The sequence below is a fragment of the Triticum dicoccoides genome, chromosome 2A (genome assembly GCF_002162155.2).
Source record: "Triticum dicoccoides isolate Atlit2015 ecotype Zavitan chromosome 2A, WEW_v2.0, whole genome shotgun sequence".
In the NCBI taxonomy this organism is placed as follows: domain Eukaryota; kingdom Viridiplantae; phylum Streptophyta; class Magnoliopsida; order Poales; family Poaceae; genus Triticum; species Triticum dicoccoides.
This window is the reverse complement of record NC_041382.1, coordinates 585,351,268-585,374,585: the sequence shown is the minus strand read 5'-3', so window position 1 is coordinate 585,374,585 and position 23,318 is coordinate 585,351,268. Positions and strand designations below refer to the sequence as shown.

At 47.9% G+C, this 23,318-nt stretch overlaps 2 protein-coding genes, 1 long non-coding RNA gene and 1 pseudogene across 4 annotated transcripts; 2 read left to right on the top strand and 2 right to left on the bottom strand.

Annotated features, from left to right (window-relative positions):
- Nucleotides 1-10,000: 10,000 nt before the first annotated feature.
- Nucleotides 10,001-13,724, top strand: LOC119355524 (F-box protein SKIP14-like). 2 transcript variants are annotated; one of them, XM_037622339.1, is made up of 4 exons: nucleotides 10,001-11,291; nucleotides 11,385-11,918; nucleotides 12,642-13,395; nucleotides 13,479-13,724. In XM_037622339.1, exons 1-3 carry the CDS (start codon nucleotides 10,719-10,721, stop codon nucleotides 13,170-13,172), a joined length of 1,638 nt encoding a protein of 545 aa, XP_037478236.1. In that variant the 5' UTR covers nucleotides 10,001-10,718; the 3' UTR covers nucleotides 13,173-13,395; nucleotides 13,479-13,724. The 2 variants fall into 2 exon arrangements, with proteins under 2 accessions (XP_037478236.1, XP_037478235.1); XM_037622338.1 differs by having other exon boundaries at nucleotides 10,002-11,918.
- Nucleotides 13,725-14,727: 1,003 nt separating this feature from the next.
- On the bottom strand, nucleotides 14,728-16,641 carry LOC119355522. Its single transcript, XM_037622337.1, has 2 exons — nucleotides 16,439-16,641; nucleotides 14,728-15,766 (listed from the first exon to the last, which is right to left on the bottom strand). The coding sequence occupies exons 1-2, from the start codon at nucleotides 16,560-16,562 to the stop codon at nucleotides 14,802-14,804; spliced, it is 1,089 nt and encodes a 362-aa protein (XP_037478234.1). The 5' UTR covers nucleotides 16,563-16,641; the 3' UTR covers nucleotides 14,728-14,801.
- A 63-nt stretch (nucleotides 16,642-16,704) lies between these two features.
- Nucleotides 16,705-18,506, top strand: LOC119355523 (annotated as a pseudogene).
- A 489-nt stretch (nucleotides 18,507-18,995) lies between these two features.
- Nucleotides 18,996-20,340, bottom strand: LOC119359636. Its single transcript, XR_005172607.1, has 3 exons — nucleotides 20,142-20,340; nucleotides 19,875-19,960; nucleotides 18,996-19,304 (listed from the first exon to the last, which is right to left on the bottom strand). It is a non-coding gene; the product is annotated as an uncharacterized LOC119359636 (long non-coding RNA).
- Nucleotides 20,341-23,318: the final 2,978 nt, after the last annotated feature.

The window sequence follows — 23,318 nt, the reverse complement described above, 5'->3', positions numbered from 1 at the left end:
TTCGTCTGTAAAGCAGAGTGGGTGTGCGGCACCTCTGTACTGGGCTATATCGTGACGTAGCTCCAATGAGCCTTGTCTACTGTGTTCGGCCCCGCCGAATTTGTAGCCGGCGTGACGGTTACCGTCTCGAGCCGTGGGGCGCCCACGCGATCCGTAGATCGATCTTGTTTGCCTTGCCTTGTCCTCCAACATGTCTCGTAAGTCCGGCGCATATTCCCGTGCCTTGGTACGGGGTGCGGCTTGAGTGGAGGGCCGAGAGGCCTCTCTGTCGCGACCACGAGGTGGCCGGTCGGCCGCATCAAGTGCTTCCTCCTCTAATCGGGGTAGCAACCTGCGCTTTGGGTAGCTCTTGGAGGGGCGTTCGAGTTTATGCTCTTCGGCCGCAAGGACTTCAGTCCATCTGTCGACTAGCAAATCTTGATCAGCTCTAAGTTGTTGCTGTTTTTTCTTGAGGCTTCGCCATAAGCCTGCGTTGAAAATGCTTTTGCTCGACGGGATCCTCTGGCACGACGAATTCGTCGTCGTCGAGGCTTGCCTCGTCTTCAGAGTGAGGCATATAATTATCGTCCTCAACCTCTCTGTCTACCGCTCTCTCATGAGGGCTGGATTCTCCATCCTCCTGTGCCAAATCTTGCTGGAGGGGGTTTTCTTTGGCGCTTTCCGGAGTATTATTATCTCCCGTGCTGGAATCACCGTGTTTGTTTTGGCGGAATTTTGAGCGGCGCTGCTGACGCCGGCGCTTAGGCTGTTTCTTGGAGGGGTCATCCTCCGTTGTTCCATCGCCATCTCCCTATTTTGGGGTGTCCACCATGTATATGTCATATGACTAGGTGGCTTTCCAGGGCCTAGTAGGCGCTGGTTCTTCATCATCTCCTTCATCGGCGTCGCATACCGTCGATATCTTCGGAGTCGAAGTCGAGCATGTCGGTTAAGTCGTCGACAGTGGCTACAAAGTGGGTGGTGGGTGGGCTTTGAATTTCTTCATCGTCCGTACCCCAACCTTGCTGACCGTAGTCCGGCCAGGGCTCTCCAGATAAAGAGAGAGACTTTAGTGACTTCAGGATATCGCTGAAAGGCGAGTGCTGAAAGATGTCCGCGGCAGTGAACTCCATGATCGGCGCCCAATCGGATTCGATTGGCAGGGGCGCGGAGGGTTCGGAGTCCGGAGAGGAGTCTGGCTCCTTGGAGTCACGAGCCTCGCAGAGTACGGGGCTGGTGCTTGGCTCAATCGCCGTTGGGGTCGCAGCCCCCGAGGTGGCGTCCAACCGCCCATCCTCGATCGACGCAGTTGGCTCCAAATTAAGGGTCGGAGCCGATGCGGGTGCGGCCTCCGGGGCACTGTTTGGCGGTAGAGCCAGATCATGCTCGTCGTGACAGTGCGGCGCGCTCGGCAGTGGCTCGAATCCGTCGAAGATCAAGTCCCCGTGGATGTCAGCCGTGTAGTTTAAACTTCCAAATCTGACCTGACGGCCAGGGGCGTAGTTTTCGATCTGCTCCAGATGGCCAAGCGAATTGGCCCACAGTGCGAAGCCGCCGAAGACGAAGATCTGCCCGGGGAGGAAGATCTCACCCTGGACTGCATTGCTATCGATGATCGTCGGAGCCATCGAGCCTGACAGCGACGACACAGAGGAACTCTCAATGAAAGCACCAATGTCGGTGTCAGAACCGACGGATCTCGGGTAGGGGGTTCCGAACTGTGCGTCTAGGCCGGATGGTAACAAGAGGCAAGGGACACGAAGTTTTACCCAGGTTCGGGCCCTTTCGATGGAGGTAAAACCCTACGTCCTGCTTGATTAATATTGATGATATGGGTAGTACAAGAGTGGATCTACCACGAGATCGAGGAGGCTAAACCCTAGAAGCTAGCCTATGGTATGATTGTTGATGTGTACGTTGTCCTACGGACTAAAACCCTCCGGTTTATATAGACATCGGAGAGGGTTAGGGTTACACAAAGTCGGTTACAATGGTAGGAGATCTTCATATCCGTATCGCCAAGCTTGCCTTCCACGCCAAAGAAAGTCCCTTCTGGACACGGGACAGAGTCTTCAATCTTGCATTTTCATAGTCCAGGAGTCCGGCCGAAGGTATAGTCCGGCTATCCGAACACCCCCTAATCCAGGACTCCCTCAACACCCCAGCTCAATGGTCTTGCAGAGAGAATGAACAGGACACTCACAGAGAGGGTCACAGCTATGCTCTCTCATGCTCATTTACCTAATTCATTTTGGGCTGAAGCATTGATGAATGCTATGTATGTGGTTAACCTATCTCCCTCGGTTCCTCTTGCAGGTGATATTCCTCAGAGAGTTTGGTCAGGGAAGGAGGTATCATACAAGCACTTGAAGGTCTTTGGTTGCAGGGCATTTGTACATGTTCCAAGGGACGAGAGATCCAAGCTTGATAGCAAGACAAAGCAGTGCATCTACCTCAGCCAACCAAGTGAAGAGTTTCACTACAGGTTGTGGGATCCAACCAATAGAAATATTGTGAGGAGCCGAGATGTGGTGTTCATTGAAGATGAAACGATAAAAGATATTGGGAAACCAGAGAAGCCAATGACCAGCACACCTCAGGTTGATATGGATACAATCTGTCCTCCTCTCGTGCATGACAATCATGGGGGAGATGATGACACTAAAGACAGTGGAGATGCAACTGATCAAGGCAATACAAGTCAAAGTGGCGAGCAGCCATCAAGTGATGATGATGACGAAGTTGGTAATGATGATGCCAACGAAAATCCACCTGATTCACCACCAGTGCAGCAGCAAAGAAGAAGTGAACGAGGTCACATTCTTTCTTCTAAATATCCACCACATCAATATGTGTTGATGATAGATGCAGGTGAGCCCTCATGCTATGAGGAGGCAATGTCTGATGAGAACAAGGAAGAATGCTCAGAAGCCATGCAGGATGAGATGAATTCCCTGTACAAGAATGATACCTTTGAGTTGGTGAAACTTCCAAAGGGCAAGAAAGCACTCAAGAACAAGTGGATGTACAGAGTGAAGACTGAAGAAAACACCTCACATCCAAGGTACAAGGCCAGATTGGTTGTGAAAGGATTCAGTCAGAAAAAGGGCATTGATTATAGTGAGATATTCTCTCCGGTGGTCAAGATGTCTTCGATCTGAGTTGTGCTTGGCATGGCTGCCACCATGGACTTGGAAATTGAACAACTTAATGTGAAGACAACATTCTTACATGGTGACCTGGAGGAGGAGATATACATGGAGCAGCCAGAGGGATTCATGGTTGCAGGCAAGGAGCACTTAGTTTGCAAATTGAAGAAGAGCTTGTATGGCTTTAAGCAAGCTCCTCGGCAGTGGTACAAGAAGTTTGAGTCTTTTATGACTGGGCTTGGTTACCATAAAGCACAACCTGACCATTGTGTCTTTATGAAGAGGTACGCCGAGGGTGACTTTATTATTCTCTTGTTGTATGTTGATGATATGCTAATTGTTGGAAATGGCACAAAGAGGATTGCTCTCCTCAAGAAGGCATTGAGTAAATCATTTGCCATGAAGGATTTAGGACCTGCTAAGCAAATACTTGGCATGAAGATCTCCCGTGATAGATCAAAGAAGCTGCTTTGGCTCTCACAGGAAAGATATATTGAGAAGGTACTTGAAAGGTTCAATATGAAAGATGCAAAATATGTTATCTCTCAGCTTGCAGGCCATCACAAACTGAATTCAAAACAATGTCCTACAAGCAAGAAGGAGAAAGAAGAAATGAGGAAAGTACCTTACCAATCTGCTGTGGGCAGTTTGATGTATGTCATGGTATGCACTAGGCCTGACATTGCCTATGCAGTTGGAGTTGTTAGCCGGTTCATGACAAATCTAGGTAAAGCTCACTGGGAAGCAGTGAAGTGGATTATCAGGTATCTCAAGGGTACTTCTACATCTTGTCTATGCTTTGGAAATGGTGATCATGTATTGCAGGGCTATACAGATGCAGATTACGCAGGTGACAAGGATCGTAGGAAGTCCACATCCGGATACCTGATGACTTATGCGGGGGGAGCAGTGTCATGGCAATCAAGATTGCAGAAATGTGTTTCTACATCAACTACAGAAGCTGAGTACATTGCAGCAATTGATGCTGGCAAGGAAGTTTTGTAGATGAAGAACTTCTTGCAAGAGCTCGGCATGAAGCAAGAGAAATATGTTCTGTTTTGTGATAGTCAGAGTGCTATTCATCTTGCCAAGAATTCAAGTTATCACTCTCGAACCAAGCACATTGATGTGAGGTACCATTGGATTCGAGATGTTGTGAGTTCCAAGTTGCTGAAACTTGAGAAGATCCATATTGACGACAATGGTTCGGATATGATGACCAAGATATTGCCAAATGAGAAGCTACAAGCATGTTGTAAGGTAGCGGGCATGGCGGTGCACCCCTCATGAGTCGGAGGGGGAGATTTGTTGGGATATCCTCCTCATGTGGGCTGTGAGGAGATGACCATTTGAGACCTTTTAGGCATCCCAAAGAGGTGCATGAGCCCACTACCCATTAGGGTTATGACCTAGGGTCATTTTGGACTTTGCACATGAGTGGATGGGGATGCTTTACCCTCCATCCAGCAGCCACCACCAAGAGTGACGAAAATCAGTTCATCCTCCAAGAGAGAAGAAGAGAGAAAACCAAGAGAGCAAGGAAAGAAGAGGAATATTGAAGGAAGAAGCAAGGGAGCTCCTCCCCAAGGTTGTGATGGTCCAGATCCACTACCTTGCCTCCTTCAAGTTTCGGTTCCATCATATTTGGTGAGATTGTTCCAATCCCTAGTTCTTGAGCCCCAAATCTTGTTGTGTTCATCCAAGATTCAGAAATCTTGATGTATGAGATCTTCTAGTGCTGTCTAGAGAAGAACTTGTTGTATCCCACATTTGATAATAGTGGAAAAGGATTTGGGTGGCTTCGGCCCGTGGTTTTCCCCCTCAAGTTGAGGGATTTTCCACGTAAAAATCAGGTGTCTCTTTGTTGATGCTTGGTGCTGTCCAGAAACTTACTCCTACCACAAAACACTAGGCTGAGGAGTGTCTTGCCTGCCGAGTGACATTTTCTGCCTCCATATATGCTGTTGCATATGTTTCCTTCCGTGCTAAGCAACGATCCTTGAATTAGTACATGATGTGGTTCTGAGATTACTTGTTTCTGCTGCACTTATCAGTTAACGACAAGTGCATTTGTGTGCTAATTCCCAACAGATTTATCTCATTTTTAAGGGAGACCCCAGAAACCAGTCTGCCCATTTGATGCCATTGTGAAGCACCTATATTTTCTGGTGACGCTGAAATTCTGAAATTATTTCTAGACACTCCCATATGCATATATAAAGCATATATATAGGCAAGCTTGGACCCAGACTTGCTCTAGTTTGGAGCAGAGCACCCAAAAAAACCTCATGTCCTTGTTGGCACTTTGTGAAATAAGTGTATTTTTCACCGATCCTTTTTATATGAATTTTTACAGGTTGAATCCCCATCCCAAATAAGACACCTGAGAGGAACTTTAGATCCATGATTGATGATGATGACCAATTGCCAAGCACCAGCATTTTGCTGAATCCCCATCCCAAGTAAGCCACCCGAGAGGAACTTCAGATCCAGGCTTGATGATCAAGACCAATTGCCAAGCACCAACATTTTGCTGTTGTTTTGGAGTTTGAAAACTTTTGCACTATCATGTTGCACGCCCGGGGCTCTCCTCCCTCCCTGATGCTCAAACCAGCAACGAACAACCTCCCAGACAAGGTCTTAAACCCCTTGGCACCCCACAGCATGCTTTCAGCATGGTGACCACGAGTGCGGCGTGCCCCAGAGCGCGACCCCAGTGCGCCCGAGCCCAACCTCCCTGTTCATCCTCGCGCCACTCCCCCAGACGTCGCACCCCGACCCAGAGGGCCATCTACTCGTGAGCTACCCCTTTACCCCGCGCGTGGTTCCTGACTAGCGTCCACGAGGAAAGAAGAAACGTCAGAAACATCGGGGCCGTCAGACTGCTCGGCGCACCGCCAGCCGACTATACATCGGAAACATCGAAAAGAAGGAAGAGACCGACTCGGGTACGAAGCAAGCCACACGAGTGAGTCAACCAAACATCACGCACGCACTCAGTACCAGATCGAAAGACAATCCCCGCTTTTGCTTTCCTTCAGCGGGCAGAAAAGAAAATGAAAATGGCGCGACAAAACGAGTGGCCTTTTCGCCGCCCGCGCGCCCCTCCCTCCTCCGCTCGCCACCAGGCACGGCACGTCGACGCGAGCGCGTGCTCTGGCAGTGCTGCTGCGGTCACGGCCGCGCCCCACTTTTCCCGGTGGACGAGGACCGGACGGAAGCTTTCGTGCCCGCCAAGCCGCGACACGCGCAACGTGCCGCTCCCCGCGACGCGCACGCAAGCGCTGACAGAAGAAACTAGCCGCTACAAGTAGTGAAAAAGGAATCCATCCACTCTGACCCTGCGCAGGCAAGGCAGATCGGGTCGTTTGCCCGACCGACGGCGACCCGTGCTTCGCCGCGAAGGAGCCCCCGCGAGCGGAGGCGTGTTGAAACGCTGCCGGTGTCACGGTGTGGGCGCCTCCCCTGACGCCACGTAGAGGAGGAGGAGAACGAGAGGCCCAGGGCTGCCGCTGCCGAGCATGGACCGTGGAAAACCAGGCAAAGCAACGGGAAAGAAGACGTCGCATTCATGGCCGGGTTGATTGCTGCGCCGCGGCAGGTACTGGCCTTTTTTCCCTTGGGAAACAAACCGGAGCCACCAAACGGGAAAACCCAAATCCCCCGCTCTACTATTGCCCAACCGATCACATCACGTCACGGTCGCGCAACTAATCAAGAAATGCGTTAATTAATGCGCACACCTTATCTCCCTGCAAGAAAACACATTTTTTTGGCAGTACGTCTCGTGTAGTACTACCTGAAATAAAATCGTTATTAAACTCAAGCGGCATTTTCCATTGCGCGATGGAGAAAAAAAAATCTGTCCTTTTTTATGGGCTCAACGACTCTATCTCGATCCAGTTGCGGGTTCGGCCGAATCAGAAGCTCAGCCATCCAAGTCCAACCAGCGAATCCAAAGCGATAGCGCCGGGGCGGTAGGAAGGGGCTCCGTGGAACCGGTCCACCACGCACGCGGTCACGCTTATCCCCGTGCGGTTCCGGGACGCGCACGCCCGATCGGGCGCGATCAGGCGGCGTCGCTCCGTCACGCAGAGCACCACGTGTGCGGGCCACGTGCTACACGTGTAGGCCCGCCGTGGCGGCCAACAGACAGCGCCCATCCGTCCGTCTGCGACGGCTCCATCCATCCATCCGTGCATCAAATGCCTTGGCTCTAGCGGGGTCTCTCCCGTCCTTCCTCGCCGCTGCTACGTAATCCATGGCTGGCTGGCCCTATACGCTTACGTACACGCGATAAGCTGGCCGCACTTACATCAGCCGCGGGTCCCACGTGTCAGTGGGTAGGGCGTGACGATCGAGGACGGTGAGGGGTGACCAGAAAGAAGAGCACTCCATGTTTGTTTGCACAAAAGAGACTTGGCGGTTGGCACTTGCCCGTGGAGAAGACACGCGGTGAACCAAGGGAAAGTTTCACTGCGGTTCAAAAGACCCAAAGGTTTTGCTTGAACTATGCATTTTTTCTAAGAAAATACACGGTACGGGTACTACACTATTTGTTTCTCACAAGTTTCAATTTTTTTAATAGTACGCTCAGGTGTACCATGTTTTTATTAAAGACAGAAGACAAGTATTATAACTTGTTGGTAGTTGAAACTCCACGCCCGAGCTAATCAAACGATTAGCCACCACAACTACTACAAACACAACATAAAGAAGCCAACCCTAAACAGATCTACAAGCCGCATCTCGACCAATGTCGGACAGTCGAAGAGCAACAACTTCGATCAAACTTTTCTTGTCAATGCACCACCCATCCATGAGTGCCTAAGAGGAGACGGCAAATGGGTAGCCGCACACAGTCAGACACGAGAAGGCCGTCGTCATGGATTCACCGGCAGCTGCCTGCATCGCGTCCATGAAGATCAGCTCGGACCGGCGACAAGCACCGGAGAACCACTACACAAAATCTCCAAGCCATGTGTCCGTCCATGATGCTCTCAATAGAGCAATCACTGCACAGAAGTTTCAACTTTGACTTTCGCAATGATTGGTATGAACAAATCCTGACCTTATTTTCTTTGGTTTGTACCTTTTACTTTCAAGATCGTGGTTGATCCCAAAGCGCCCACTTGTTTGGAGGTGATCTTAACTAGAACCACTTGCTACTCTCATTGACATTTACGGTTCGTATGTTTAATTGGTTTTCAGTTGTATTTTTTTTTGCAAAAATGATCAAATTTATTATGAAGATTCACTTGAAGTACAAAACACCCCAACCATAATAAAAATTCCATGTAGGTCCATGGACACCAAACGACCGTTGTCACCGCCAGAACGAGCCACCGACACGTCACCGTCGTCGCTCCCATATCGGAGCCGGCCTGACCTTGTCGATGGCAACCGAAAAGTCTTCAATCGTATTCCATTGTCAAGCTTTTATTTATTGTAGTTTAACACACTATGGTTTGTGAATCGAGCATAGCTAGATGGCTAGATTTCTTGTGGTATAACTTCCACACCAGGGTTCAAGCCTAGGCTTTTTTTTGACACAGGTGGTTGCAAATTTTAGATTTATTTTAGGCTTTTTAACATTTTTTTTGATGGTATTGCTTGCTCATCAACCGATAAGCGTTTGTAGCGATTAGTTAATATAGTTCTAGATACTCCCGCCACTCGGTTGCATAGGGGCATCATACCAAAACCAAATATCTCGGTATAGTAGTTGCACGTGGGAGAACACATGCTGAACAATTTTCGATATTATTACGCAATAGCAATTGCATTAGTTAGTAATTATTACATGCCATGTTCATGACCCAACGGCTAAAACACCCTATCCACCTGACCTGTATTGGTCAGATTAACATTTCAGTCGTACCGATTCAAACCTCCGAGTAACGGGACCAGAACCCGATGCCTTACCACGCGGCCACGCCCCATGACAGAGTATTTGCTAGTGGAACTGTTTTTTTATTAGAAATTATAATCTTAATAGCGTTGCTTTCACCTTACATCTATCATTGTAATGCTCATACCAACCTACCATTGCTTGTTACTCTATTCCTTGATCGGACGATATAAGTTAAACATTTCCCGAATCTCCGAAAGAAAAACCGAGGGATAAATGTTAGCAAAATCGAGCACCAAGAAAACATGGGTATGGCGAAACAAGTACACCCTCTTTCAAATTCGTGTGTGGAAAACTAGTAATAGAGGAAAAAATATGCCCACGTAACAAAATTTGTCTGTCCCTAAAAAAAAACTTTGTGCATGAAACTCCTTTTGAGTCATGTGATTCTCGTCCTTCCCGTAATTGTTCAGAAAAGGAAAAAAACTACTGAGTCACACACACTTTTGGGCACGACCAAAAATTTGTCTAAGATAATAAGTTTTCCAAAGCGTGACCATTCCCGTTCCGTTTCGCACCCTCTGGATTACCTTGTACTCCTAGTGATACTACTACTGCTCCGTCATGCAAGAGTACGACCTAAACAAATCCAATTCAAGAAGGAAATCGATCAATTTGAAGGATCCAGATCGGCCGCAGTAAAGGAGCCGATAAATTCCTTCCCCAAACCGACGAGGCATCCATCCAACCCACGGCCGCACGGACACGGTCGCACGCGCGCGCCTCCCCCCCAAGAGAGAGTCCAACCGGCGCGAAATTCGCACGGCCGCTGCGGTCACAGCAGCGCACGGGAAGAGAAAGCCCGGGAAGAAAATATTCCCCGGAAAAAGAGATCCCCCGCCCGCCCGCGCAGCGCGCACCCAAGAGAAAGGAAAACCCCCACCGGAACGCAACAAACCAGAGGGAGAGCGGGGAGCCGCCCGCCCCGGAAGTAGAAAAGGGGATCGGCCCGGCCGCCCCCACCCCCAGAGCAGGCAGGCAGGCAGGCCACCACGCGCGCGCCCTCCTCCTCTCCAACCCCTCTCCTCCTCCCCGTTCCCTCCCCCTCCCTCGCGCCGCGCGGAAGGCCAAGCGGGAGAAGGAGCCTTGGAGATTTTCCCGGAACCCCCACCCCCTACCTCCTCCCATCAAGGTTTCACCACCACCGCCCGTCCGTCCGCCACCAGCCTCCCCCGCATCGCCGCCCCAACAATCCCAGTCGAGTCATCCGCCCACCCCCACCCCCACCGCCGCCGCAGCAGCCGTCCGCCCCCCGCGTCCGCCGCAGAGCCGCCGATCCCCTCCCGAGAGCCCCCGCCCCGTCGGCTCGTGGATCTCGGCTGCCGCCGTCGCCGGTGCTGGTGGGGATTTCGGGTCCCGTGTTTATTGCTCCGATTCGGGCCCTGATTCTCCCCGGATTGCGTTTCCTTTGATGGGGCCGCCGCCGCCGCTCCGGCTCGGGGTGTGATTCTGATTCTGATTCGGGCGGAAGGTAGAGATTGTCGTCTTTTTATTGAGCCCCCCCTGCCTGCCCTGGTTTCTCTGCCGCTATTGGATTGATTTGGGATCCGCGATCGAGATTGCTCCGTGAAGTTTTTGGTCCTAGGGATATTTTTTGACTGGCCCGGATCAGGAATAGAGGGTTCTCTTGCTGGGGGGAGGGAGATCTAGGGTTGCGTCTTCTATAGTTCTCTTTGTGCATGTGCATACTCCATAGAAAAAAACACCAAAAAAAGGAGGGGGTGAGGAGGAGTTGGAGGAGCAGGAGGAGGAGGATTGGAGCGCAGGGGAGTTTGGAGGTTATTATGGCGCTGAATTATCCGTCGTGCTCATTCTTGGTGAGCGACGAGTGCTCTGCCCTGATGCGAGGGTGTGGATGCTGGTCGGAGGAGGCCTCGCCCCTCTCGTCCCCAGGGGTCAACTCCAGGCGCTGGGATGATTTCGAGCCCGATCCTGCGGATCTATTGCCCGTGGATCCCTTCGGGATGAACTTGGGGAACACCATCACTGCAGCCATCGCCAGTTGCCTCGACCGCACGGTCATGTCTGGTGCAGGGCGTTTTGGAAGCAGTGACGGTGGCGCGGCCGACTTGAGTTTTTACCTGAATCATGCTATTGCCGTCTCCCGGGGGCCATCTTGCCTCCCGGGTGGCTTCGGGCGTGCTTTTGAGGGGCCCTTTGTGTTTGGAGGCCTTTATGAGGCCGGAGGCGCCAACTGCTCTCAAGGGTTGCCTCCCCTTGTGTCCTGCTCAGGCTCAATTGTACCTGGAGAGGATCCATCTACTTCTGGCAGTGCTGCATTGTTGTGCCGTGAAGGAGTTGATGCTGTGGGAGCGTCCTGCTCACGCCCAATTGTACCTGGAGAGGATCCATCTACTTCTGGCAGTGCTGCATTGTTGTGCCGTGAAGGAGTTGATGCCGTGGCAGCGTCCTGCTCACGCCCAATTGTACCTGGAGAGGATCCATCTACTTCTGGCAGTGCTGCATTGGTGTGCTGTGATGGAGTTGATGCCGTGGGAGCGTCATGCTCACGGCCAATTGTACCCGGAGAGGATCCATCTACTTCTGGCAGTGCTGCATTGGTGTGCTGTGATGGAGTTGATGATGTGGGAAGTGCACCACATGACGGGATGATGTATGCTCTTGCCTATCTTGGGCTTCGTGACATCCTAGCTACAGAGATGGTGTGCAAGTCTTTGCATTCGTGGATCCGCAGCGAGTTATCGTGGAAATGTATCCACATTGAACCGGTATTGAGCGGGAAGATCTCTGATCCTGATCTTCTATTTCTGACACAGAAGATTCCAGGTGCTTTGCAGTGTCTAAATATAAATGACTGCATAAATATCACCGACAATGGTTTGAATGCTGTTCTCCAAAGCAATCCGACGTTAACAAAGGTTAGTATGGTCACAATACTTTTTGCAAGTATTTCTAAGAATAATTCAGTTCCTCGAAGGCCTGGGATCATATTTGGCAACAAATTAATCTGTATATGTTCATAATTGCACCAATGTATTTCCTATCTTAGCATACTTTGATAGAAAAAAATAGAATATGCACACAAATTCGAGCTAAATATGACTGACTTAGGTGGTGGTGGTGTACGGACACAACTCCCTCTGATGGAGCTAGGGCCAGTACCTTAGGATACTTTGGGTAGTCGAATGTAGATGTTATATGGGGCATACCATGTTTTTCTTGCTCTTGCTATCTGGGTAGTATTTTCTGCGATGAATATTCACCAAGGTTTTTAAATATGATTTCTCTAGTTATTTTCTGTGATGAATATTCACTATGGCTTTTTTAATACGATTTCTCTAGTAGTTTACATTTAGCACCAACAAAGCTAAGTTAGGTTTCATTTTTTTAGCTAATGCTATTCACTTATCTGTAAATCTGCTAGATCGTTGTCTAGAGGGCAAACTAGTTAAAAAATCAGTATATGTTTTTTACTTTCTCACAATAGTTTAAAGTTGAAACAGCATGATGAAAAACTTGTCCTATCAATTTTAGGGGGGACTCTTGTTATGCTGCATATGCTTTTTGTCATACGTTTTTAATTCAACAGAAATATTTTTGTTTTGTGATTGATTCTAACCTGCTCCTTCTTGTTACAACAGTTGAGTATTGCGCGCTGCCCGCGGTTAACTTTGGATGGCCTTATTGCCAATCTAAAGTCATTTAATATGAAAGCAGTGTCGGGTATTAAGAGCCTCAGAATTGACAAAAACTTCAATTTACCAAAAGAGGATTATGAGGAGTTATTATCCTTGTTGAGCATCGACAAGAGACAGGAGTTGCACAACTGGGCTCCGCGATTCCGTCATTCTAATCATTTTTTATTAGATTGCAATGACGGATATGCTCTTGATATTGAGATGTGCCCCATCTGTCAAAGTTACAAACTTGTTTTTGACTGCCCTGAAGTGGAGTGCAGTGACAAGAGATCTGGCAAGTGCCGAGCATGTGAGGTTTGCATCAAGAGATGCCGGCAGTGTGGAAGGTGCTTAGAACGAAATGAGAAGTTTGAAGAGAAATTTGATCTGGTCTACCTTTGCTACAAGTGTCGAGGCGATCCGGCTTCACCATCTCTTGGTGTGGAAAAGGATCTGGTCTCTATTTTATCCAGTGGAAGAATAGCTTCTCCTTGACCATGGAGGAGCAACAGTACATGTCCAGCCATTCAGCCATCTTTCTTAGCATTACTGATGAAGGGAAAAAAAGGAAAAAAAATATAGTTTGCTATTCATGATGGTGTGTGGTCGTTTGACAGATGGTACATTTGCTTGCAAGAAAAACAAAAAAAGATGTTACTAATTCCAGCAGAAATAAAGGGATGGTTCCCACTATTACAGCCTCACCAGCGACCATGAGGTGGGTGGCGCATTACTTTTGGTAACATTTAGTTGTTTGGTGATGAGGAGACACTCATTTCCTTTATTATTATCTTGTTCCAGGGATGTTTCTTCATGGAGTTTGCAGTTCAAGAGTGTATAGGTAGAGGGTGAGATTGGTGTCGGTGTGTTTGCTTGATGCTGCATCTTCCTGTGAAGAAGACTGAAGATGAACTTATTCCTTGGCTTCCAAGTATATTATATCTGTATATGCGTCACATTGTAATAGTTTGCCCTGTATACGTCGTGTCGTATGACTTGGTAACTTGTTTCATAGAAATAAATAAATCAATGACTTCTAACTATTACTATCACTATCTTAAATTTTGTTGCTACATAAGCATCCTTTTTCATCTGTTGCGTTTAGTTGGAGTTTACTGTGAATCTGTGATCATATCCTGTTATGGTACAATCTGCTCCTTGGCTGTCGTCGCAGGCAGCTTTTGGTAAAACCTGAGCAGTTCGTTATGAAATTTTGGGTATTTGGGGAATCCCTTGTTAAGATTGCTTGATATTAGATCGATTCATCCAAAGCTTGCTCTGCTTGTTCTGCTCCCAATAATGTAAGCGGGTTTGGGAAGCATGTCGACTCCGCCTACCTCGCTTGCTTGTCCCACAGGCAAGGCAAAGCAGGGATTCGTTAGAGCTGAGAGGCGGCCAGCAGTAGGTTGATTCTGTCTTTCGAGAGTAGCAATCCACATTCTCATCCGGCAGGAATCCATGTCCCGGAAGCAAGCAGCACCTGTCGCGTTGCTATGCTTTTCTTGCCTTGCGCGCGAGGGAACGTGTTGGCCAACTTGACCATAGCACCGGCCAGAAGGATCAAGCAAGGGAGCCCATGCTTCTAGGGAAGCAGAGTTCACCACTTTGAGAAGACTGAAATCTGGTGCTACCTTGAGTGATCCCTCTAACCCCTTGTTTCATACGTGAAGCCTGTTTGTTTCTCGTAGACCACTTTGGCCAGAAATGATCCTTTTGGTGTCTGTTATTTACTTTTTTTCTTCTGATATGGATCACTCGGATTCCATTTAAGACACGGAAGATTGCCGGTTACCGCACGGGTTACATCATCAGGGTAGCTATCAAACCATTCACGAGAGAAAAAGATGCGTGATGGCTACATTCCATATGTAAGAAGCAAATTGTGTGTGCACATTTCTTTGGATGACCCCCCACCTGATTCACCGCTACCTGTTTTCTAGTTTCACTAGTTCAAGTAAATCTGAAGAACATGTGGAATGATCCTAGGGCACATCACCTAGGATCTCACATAGTTTTATAACCATACAAAAACAAGTGACAGCGAATGCAATGGTTTGGAAGTAATTCATGATTTCATTTAACGAATAAACAGAATACAGTGCACAACCACCGCCAGAACTACAATCATGGGAAGAATTCTACATGGCCACCAACATCCCTACATAACAACTTGGCTTCAGAAGCTAGTTTCCTGCTCTTAACTATCACTAGATTTGTCAGCCGGTGCTTGGGCTGCGGCTCGAAAGATCTCGCCTCGGCCTCCTTCCCCAGCAGCACAAGCTCCCGAGAGGGCATCACGTTGCCCCACCAGAACTCACGCAGGACGTCGTGGATGAGCTCCCAGTATGCGCGGTCCCGAGGCACTCGGAACAGGCTGCTCCCGTTGGGTGTCCAGCAGTAGAGGTCGACCCAGTCTCTGCCCATGATCTCCATCAGCCCCTGCACCTGCGGCATGTAGTAGTATGGCACGATACGCCATGGAAGAGCAAGCTCGGGCTTACCCTTGTTGTACGGGCACTTGACTTCCAGGATCCCACCATCAGGGTCACACCCAAGAACGCCGTCAGGTGAAGCTCCGAGCCACCCCAATTTAGCCTCGGTGTGCACTGCAAAGCCAAGGGAACCCACTGACCGTCCTGTGATGCTCGTGTACTGCTCTACGGCCATGCTTTCATGATTGGTTCCCCAGGCCATGGCAGCCATGGCTGCATCCGCCAACTTGATATCTGTTGGTCCAAAGACCTTCTCACTCCAAAGCTCTGACCGTCTGTTGCCGGCCCAGAAACCCAAGGCAGTGCTGAAGGTGCTTGTGGTGAGCTTATCCTTGCGCAGAGCAAACCACTCCTCTGACCGCTGGGCTACATCAGCCGGCGGAAGCTGGGCCGACACCATGAGGGCTGAAGATGGCGAGAGAGATAGCGGTGATGACCGGGTAGTGTAGATCTGCAACGATGAACGCGAGCAGCTGCGAGGAATATAGCCTTCAAAGTTTCGTCTTGACGGCAAGGATGCAGATGGAGTTAACCGCACACGCAATGTTGAGCAAAATGCCGTTGGAATCGGCAGGAGCGACCTGAACAAATAAGAAACTGCTCAACGGTTAGACAACATTGTGATGCGGTTTGGATAAGTAGTAGGGAAGAGCTGAGAAAGCATACAGAGGAAGTGCTCCACAAGAATGGTGAACCTATGAATGTGCGTGTAACACATGACAGAGTTTGTGTTGTGCTTCTCTTATATGAAGAGATTGCCTCGCTTCTTGGATAAAGCATGAAAGAATTTTGCAAGCAACCACCAAGGGCTTATTCCTTGCCTGGCTCCAGGAAGCAGACATGCTTGGGACAAGTAAGCATTTCTGACAGGTGCAAAGCTTATGCTGCTACTAGAACGAAAACAAACTCTAGGTAACTGCAAATGACAGCCTGCAATCTTGTTCCATTTTTTATCTACCACTAGTTGGGAGATACTGTACGAGCCTTGTACTCAGATTCCAACATGTACAGACATTACAAAGTGAATCGATTACGATCAAATTTGGAACAACAATCAGTAAGCTACAATAATCCAAAAAACAACCTGAAACTAAACGGGACTACCGCGAGCATTTCCCAAATAATTTCCGCGTTTGGGAGTGAGAAGCATTCATGTCGTCGTTCACGACGCTCTGAAGCTCTCGAGGAGCGTGGGGGTTGCGATTGACACTGAAGGTGAAACCATAGAGCAGCGGGGCGAGCAGTGGCAGGGGTGGGTCGCTCACTCACCTGCGCGTTGCGGGAGCGCGAGCGACGACGCCGGTAGAGCCGAGCGAAGCCTCGGCCGTGGCGGCCCGGCCCCGCGGCTCAGCGCGTGACGGCCGGCGGCGGCCGCCTGCGGAGAAGCTGCCATGGCTAGGTCTCCGCTTGGGGATGGACCTGGTTCCGTCTGGGTTCGGGACGGGACGAGCGAAAGGTCTCGGTCTGGGACTCTGGGTCGAACACAACCAGCCTTCCTTTCCTTCGGTGCAGGGGCAAAAGCGTCCATAAAAAAGTATACGAATCAGGTGGAATTTATCCAACAGTCCCACGAGCAGGGAGCAGCCGCCGCGGCAGCGAAGAGTGGGGACGGGGAAGCGATCGGAGGCAATGGCGAACGGCGGCGACGGCGACGGCGACGTCCCGGAGAACGCCAACGAGCGTAAGGCCAGCCATTCGCTTGCGAGGGTTTTAGACTCGTTTCTGATGAATTTTCTGTGTTTCGCCGCCGCAGATTGCCCCGGGACGCAGTCGGAGGCGGCCGGGAAGGCGGAGTCCTGCGCCGGGGTGCCCCAACCAGCAGATCTGCGCCACCGCGCCCAAGGGCCCCGACCCAGGTAACACCACCCTGCCCCTCTGCACCTTACTTTTCCCCAGTCTGATCCTTGTGCGGTTGGCCACGCGATGTCAGTGTGGCTTGCTTGCTAGCATGTTGCCCCGATGCTTGCTGTTGGCCAGGTTTTTATTGTTGTTACAGCTGAGTACGAGCTTAGTAGAGAGCGTATGGTCTGCACTTGTGTGACTATTCTTTGCGATTGTGTGTGAATTTTGTTGAGCTCGTGTGCACAAGATGTTACACTTTGGTTGTCACATACTCACCATGTGAGCGAATTTGCATGCTTTCTCTGTGTACAAAGTTATTTATCTGACCAGGAATTCCATGATGTTGAAGAAGTTAAGATAGTACATAAATAGCGGTCTGATATGCACTAGAAAATATGAGATACCTGAAAGATCTACAGTTAGTTCACTGACTCTCAGGTACTGTTTATATACCGGATGAGGGTGTTCTTGTTACATCTTGTACCGGTTAGTCAACCCAACTTAATTTGATCACATGAAGAAGTGCTATGTCAGGAAAAAGTACTTGAAGAACGTACTGCCGCATGCCTGCATTTTGATTCTCATACATGTACGCAAATGCAGTTAATTCTGCATGTGTGCCGGTTCTATTACTGGTGATGCCAGCTGTCATTTTTTGACCTAGCTATAAGAACTTTTAACCTAAGGTCCCACAAGCACACAGAAGCCACATTACTCTTGACTGTTTTATGTCACGTGACATATCATACCTGGCCTTTAGCATGATTATACATACATATAAAATGCAATTCATGTCTTATGCGATTGTTTCTGCATCCATAATATCTTGCTGTTCTTTCATCTCTAGTATATTTATTCTTGGCGAGACAATGCTAAGCTGGGTCATTTCATTTTCAGACCTGCTTGCCATCATTGAGCGAATGAATACTGTGAAACATAAGATACTGGTGTTGTCTGGCAAGGGTGGTGTAGGGAAGAGTACTTTTTCAGCCCAGCTCTCATTTGCCCTTGTTGAGATGGACTATCAGGTCGGCCTTCTTGACATAGACATATGCGGACCTAGCATCCCAAAAATGTTAGGCCTTGAAGGCCAGGATATTCATCAAAGCAATGTTGGCTGGTCACCAGTGTATGTTGAGTCCAACCTTGGTGTCATGTCAATTGGATTCATGCTGCCGAACCCAGATGATGCTGTCATATGGAGAGGTCCTCGCAAGAATGGGCTCGTCCGCGCCTATGAAGAACTCCCAACAAGAATTAACAGTAGTGGAAAATGGGCATAAACAATAAAAGCACATGTTCATTCCTATAACAATCGTAGAGCTTAACTGCAAAAAAGCACCATGATCTGTTTCAACCGCTATTGGGTGCTCAGAAATGATTTTCAGTTCTTTTTCCTAGAATGCAGCCTACAATATCAACAAAGGTAGACAAGCCACCAAAACATGAAAGCAAACATTAAGGCAACTACTCATTTTGAAACAGTTCAATTTCAAAATGTCAAAACCGGTCTATTCAATTTTAATTATTTATACTAGGATCACTGGCTGCCTTGAAGCATATGCAACACAGGATTAACGCGTTAGCCTAGGGATGATGAGCTGTAGGTGTCAGCCTACAACAGTATTATCACAGTATCAGTGCATATGAAGAACTCCAACAAGAATTAACAGTCATGAAGTGGGCATAAGCAATAAAATCACATTTTGATCCATCCTACAAGCTTAACTCCAAGAACGTATTGATATTGTGCCAATGTGCTAGTTTTTTTTTTTACATTTTAAAAATGTGCTAATGCGTCCGGTGCACCAGTAGCACCACAAGTGCCGGCATTCTCATACAGAAAAGGCTGAACTTTCCTATGATGGCAGGTCTGCTCCCAATCACCAGCCAAATACAAATCCAAACAACTAAGCAACAAAACTAACCAGAGCCGAGCAGCTAGTCTTGACTGTTGATATGAAACAAAATAGGCTAAAAGCTGTTTGAGACGTAAAATATATAAGCTAGATTGGTAAAAGCTGTTGACACGAAACAAAACTACCCCATCTTATTTCCACAGATATGAAAGAGAAAGAGAGGATAAAGGTATCAACACAAAAATATTGGGGTGAATTTGGTCCAAATATATAAGCTAGATTGGTAAAAGGTATGTTTGACACAATTAAACTTGAACCCAACACATAGCTTGAAAAGCATGTCCGCTTCATGCAGCACACCAATTGGAAGGGAGCATAAATGAAATCGCGATCCATCTTTCCTAACCCTTTCTCCTTCATGGCACCATCCATTCCTGCAGCAAGTAAATTAGCATCAAAATGTGACCTCAGTTATATTTCGATATTTCATAGCCGATATAAAAAATAAATTAGAATGCAAAAATGTGTTCTCTTAAAGAGACATTTTATAGCTAGTTCTGATGTACAGAGAATATAATAATGATTACAGCAAAGATAGCAATGAAGCTAAACAGTAGAACCTTTTACAAACAGAATTTACATATTTAGCCCATAAGAGATATAAATCTATGATGTTATAATCAGATGGGCACTCAAATCTGTCAAGACTAAGAACAAATCTTGTTTGTGGGTAAGATAAAAATTCTGAACCAGTGTAAGCAGCATAAATGGGTTTTTAATAACCAAAATCAAACGAGGAACCAAGATATATCAGCCGCATTTTCCACTGAAAGCTAGATGGCACAAAGCCAGAAGAACTCAGCAAAGCTTCTTCTATTTTCAAAACATCAAGTGTCATTTTTTTCAGATCCAGAGGCAAATGAAATTGTTTTCAATTTGCTGTTCCATAGTTCATTCATTCAGTTTGCCTTTTGCATCAGAATGATTTCTGGGTTCAACCATACCTCAGTTTCCGTTGCTGCATGTGGAGGCACATGATGCAACATTTCCTTTCTCCTCAGAAGCTGGATCAGAGTTTACAAGGCTGTCCCTGGAGATAGTAGAGTAAGAGATGGTATTACTGAGCTAACAAAGCCAAGACAGTATCACTCAATTTTACACTTATACTAGTATTAGTACCAAGCAAACAACAGCAGCACAACTCAAATGATTAGAAAGCAACACAAAAAACTTATCTCAAGAAAGCAACAGAAATGTTACTCAGATTATACCTGCAATGATTCTCAGCATCTTCTTCAAGTCTAGCAACAAAATCATACTGATAATCATCATGAGCAGAATGTTCAAGAGATCCGTCAAATTTTTGCCTTACAACTTCTAAGGCAAAGCGCCGGATCAATCTGTTCAGGTAGGATACGTTGGAGTCATAATACTTATCCCTCAGGTTCCGAGTCATGAAGCCAGCTTCAATTGTTATGCCCTTGACAAATCATGATTTTGTAATGAGTTACAACGAAGTTGAATAAGAAGTATAACACATTTTGGTTTGATTTTTTGCATACATACCAGCAGGGCAGCTTTTTAACCAGAAGAGCAGCATCAGAACAAGCCTGAGAACCTTTCATGCAACTTAAGGCAAACATCCGTATCTGTGTGCTCTCGTGGGGTGATTCTGTTGGGGAACGTAGCAGAAATTCAAAATTTTCTACGCATCACCAAGATCAATCTATGGAGTAATCTAGCAACAAAGGGAAGGAGAGTGCATCTACATACCCTTGTAGATCGCTAAGCGGAAGCGTTCAAGTGAACGGGGTTGATGGAGTCGTACTCGTCGTGATCCAAATCACCGATGATCCTAGTGCCGAACGGACGGCACCTCCGTGTTCAACACACGTACAGCCCGGCGACGTCTCCTACGCCTTGATCCAGCAAGGGGAGAAGGAGAGGTTGGGGAAGACTCCATCCAGCAGCAGCACGACGGCGTGGTGGTGGTGGAGGAGCGCGGGACTCCAGCAGGGCTTCGCCAAGCACTACGAGAGACGAGGAGGGAGAGGGGTAGGGCTGCGCCAACAGGGAGAGGATTCGTGTGTTGGGCAGCCCCCATACCTCAAGTATATATAGGGGGAGGGGAGGGGCTGCGCCCCCACCTAGGGTTCCCTCCCTAGGGGTGGCGGCAGCCCCTAGATCCCATCTGGGAGGCGGCCACAAGGGGGAGAGGGGGAGGCGCACCTAGGGTGGGCCTTAAGGCCCATCTGCCCTAGGGTTTGCCCCCTTCCCCTCTTAGAGGTGCCTTGGGCCTTAGTGGGAGGCGCCCCAGCCCACCTAGGGGTTGGTCCCTTCCCACTATTGGCCCATGTAGGCCTTCGGGGCTGGTGGCCCCACCTGGTGGACCCCTGGACCCTTCCGGTGGTCCCGGTACACTACCGGTGATGCCCGGAACAATTCCGGTGGCCAAAACCATACTTCTTATATATCAATCTTTACCTCCGGACCATTCCGGAACTCCTCGTGACGTCCAGGATCTCATCCTGGACTCCGAACAACATTCGGTAACCGCGTACATACTTTCCCTATAACCCTAGCGTCATCGAACCTTAAGTGTGTAGACCCTACGGGTTCGTGAGTCATGCAGACATGGCCGAGACAACTCTCCGGTCAATAACCAATGGCGGGATCTGGATACCCATGTTGGCTCCCACATGCTCCATGATGATCTCATCGGATGAACCACGATGTCAAGGACTTAATCAATCCCGTATACAATTCCCTTTGTCTAGCGGTACGATACTTGCCCGAGATTCGATCATCGGTATCCCGATACCTTGTTCAATCTCGTTACAGGCAAGTCTCTTTACTCGTTCCGTAACACATCATCCCGTGATCAACTCCTTGGTCACATTGTGCACATTATGATGATGTCCTACCGAGTGGGCCCAGAGATACCTCTCCGTTTACACGGAGTGACAAATCCCAGTCTCGATTCGTGCCAACCCAACAGACACTTTCGGAGATACCTGTAGTGTACCTTTATAGCCACCTAGTTACGTTGTGACGTTTGGCACACCCAAAGCACTCCTACGGTATCCGGGAGTTGCACAATCTCATGGTCTAAGGAAATGATACTTGACATTAGAAAAGCTTTAGCAAACGAACTACACGATCTTTGTGCTAGGCTTAGGATTGGGTCTTGTCCATCACATCATTCTCCTAATGATGTGATCCCGTTATCAACGACATCCAATGTCCATGGTCAGGAAACCGTAACCATCTATTGATCAACGAGCTAGTCAACTAGAGGCTTACTAGGGACATGGTGTTGTCCATGTATCCACACATGTATCTGAGTTTCCTATCAATACAATTCTAGCATGGATAATAAACGATTATCATGAACAAGGAAATATAATAATAACCAATTTATTATTGCCTCTAGGGCATATTTCTAACAGTCTCCCACTTGCACTAGAGTCAATAATCTAGTTCACATCGCCATGTGATTAACACTCACAAGTCACATCGCCATGTGACCAACATCCAAGAGTCTACTAGACTCAATGATCTAGTTCACATCACTATGTGATAAACACTCAAAGAGTTCTGGGTTTGATCATGTTATGCTTGTGAGAGAGGTTGTAGTCAACGGGTCTTGCCATATTCAGATCCCTATGTATTTCGCAAAACTTTATATCGTAGATGTTGCTGCCACGTTCCACTTGGAGCTATTCCAAATTGTTGCTCCATTATACGTATCCGGTATCTCTACTCAGAGCTATCCGGATAGGTGTTAAGCTTGCATCGACGTAACTCTTTACGTCGAACTCTTTATCACCTCCATAACCGAGAAACATTTCCTTATTCCTCTAAGGATAATTTTGACCGCTATCTGGTGATCTACTCCTAGATCACCTTTGTACCCTCTTGCCAGACAGGTGTCAAGGCACACATCAGGTGCGGTACTCAGCATGGCATACCGTATAGAGCCTATGACAAGAGCATAGGGGATGACCTTCGCCCTTCCTCTTTCTTCTGCCGTGGTCAATCTTTGAGTCTTACTCAACTTCACACCTTTACTACTCAGGTAAGAACCCCTTCTTTGACTGATCTATTTTGAACTCCTTCAAAAACATGTCAAGGTGTGCGTTCTTTGAAAGTATCATCAGGTGTCTTGATCTATCTCTATAGATCTTGATGCCCAATATGTAAGCAGCTTTATCCAGGTCTTCCTTTGAAAAACACTCTTCAAACAACCATTTATGCTTTCCATAAATTCTACATTATTTCGGATCAACAATATGTCATCCACATATACTTATCAGAAATGTTGTAGTGCTCCCACTCACTTTCTTGTAAATACAAGTTTCTAGCAAACATTGTATAAACCTAAAAGCTTTGATCACTCCATCAAAACATATATTCCGATTCCGAGATGCTTGCTCTAGTCCATAGAA

Excerpts from the sequence above, each read along its gene's own strand:
- LOC119355524 (XM_037622338.1), top strand. The coding sequence starts at position 10,719 with ATGTGCATACTCCATAGAAAAAAACACCAAAAAAAGGAGGGGGTGAGG. Across the intron at positions 11,919-12,641 it reads GCAATCCGACGTTAACAAAG|TTGAGTATTGCGCGCTGCCC; the intron begins GTTAGTATGGTC and ends TTGTTACAACAG.
- LOC119355522 (XM_037622337.1), bottom strand. The coding sequence starts at position 16,562 with ATGGCAGCTTCTCCGCAGGCGGCCGCCGCCGGCCGTCACGCGCTGAGC. Across the intron at positions 15,767-16,438 it reads CGCGCTCCCGCAACGCGCAG|TTTCTTATTTGTTCAGGTCG; the intron begins GTGAGTGAGCGA and ends ACCGTTGAGCAG.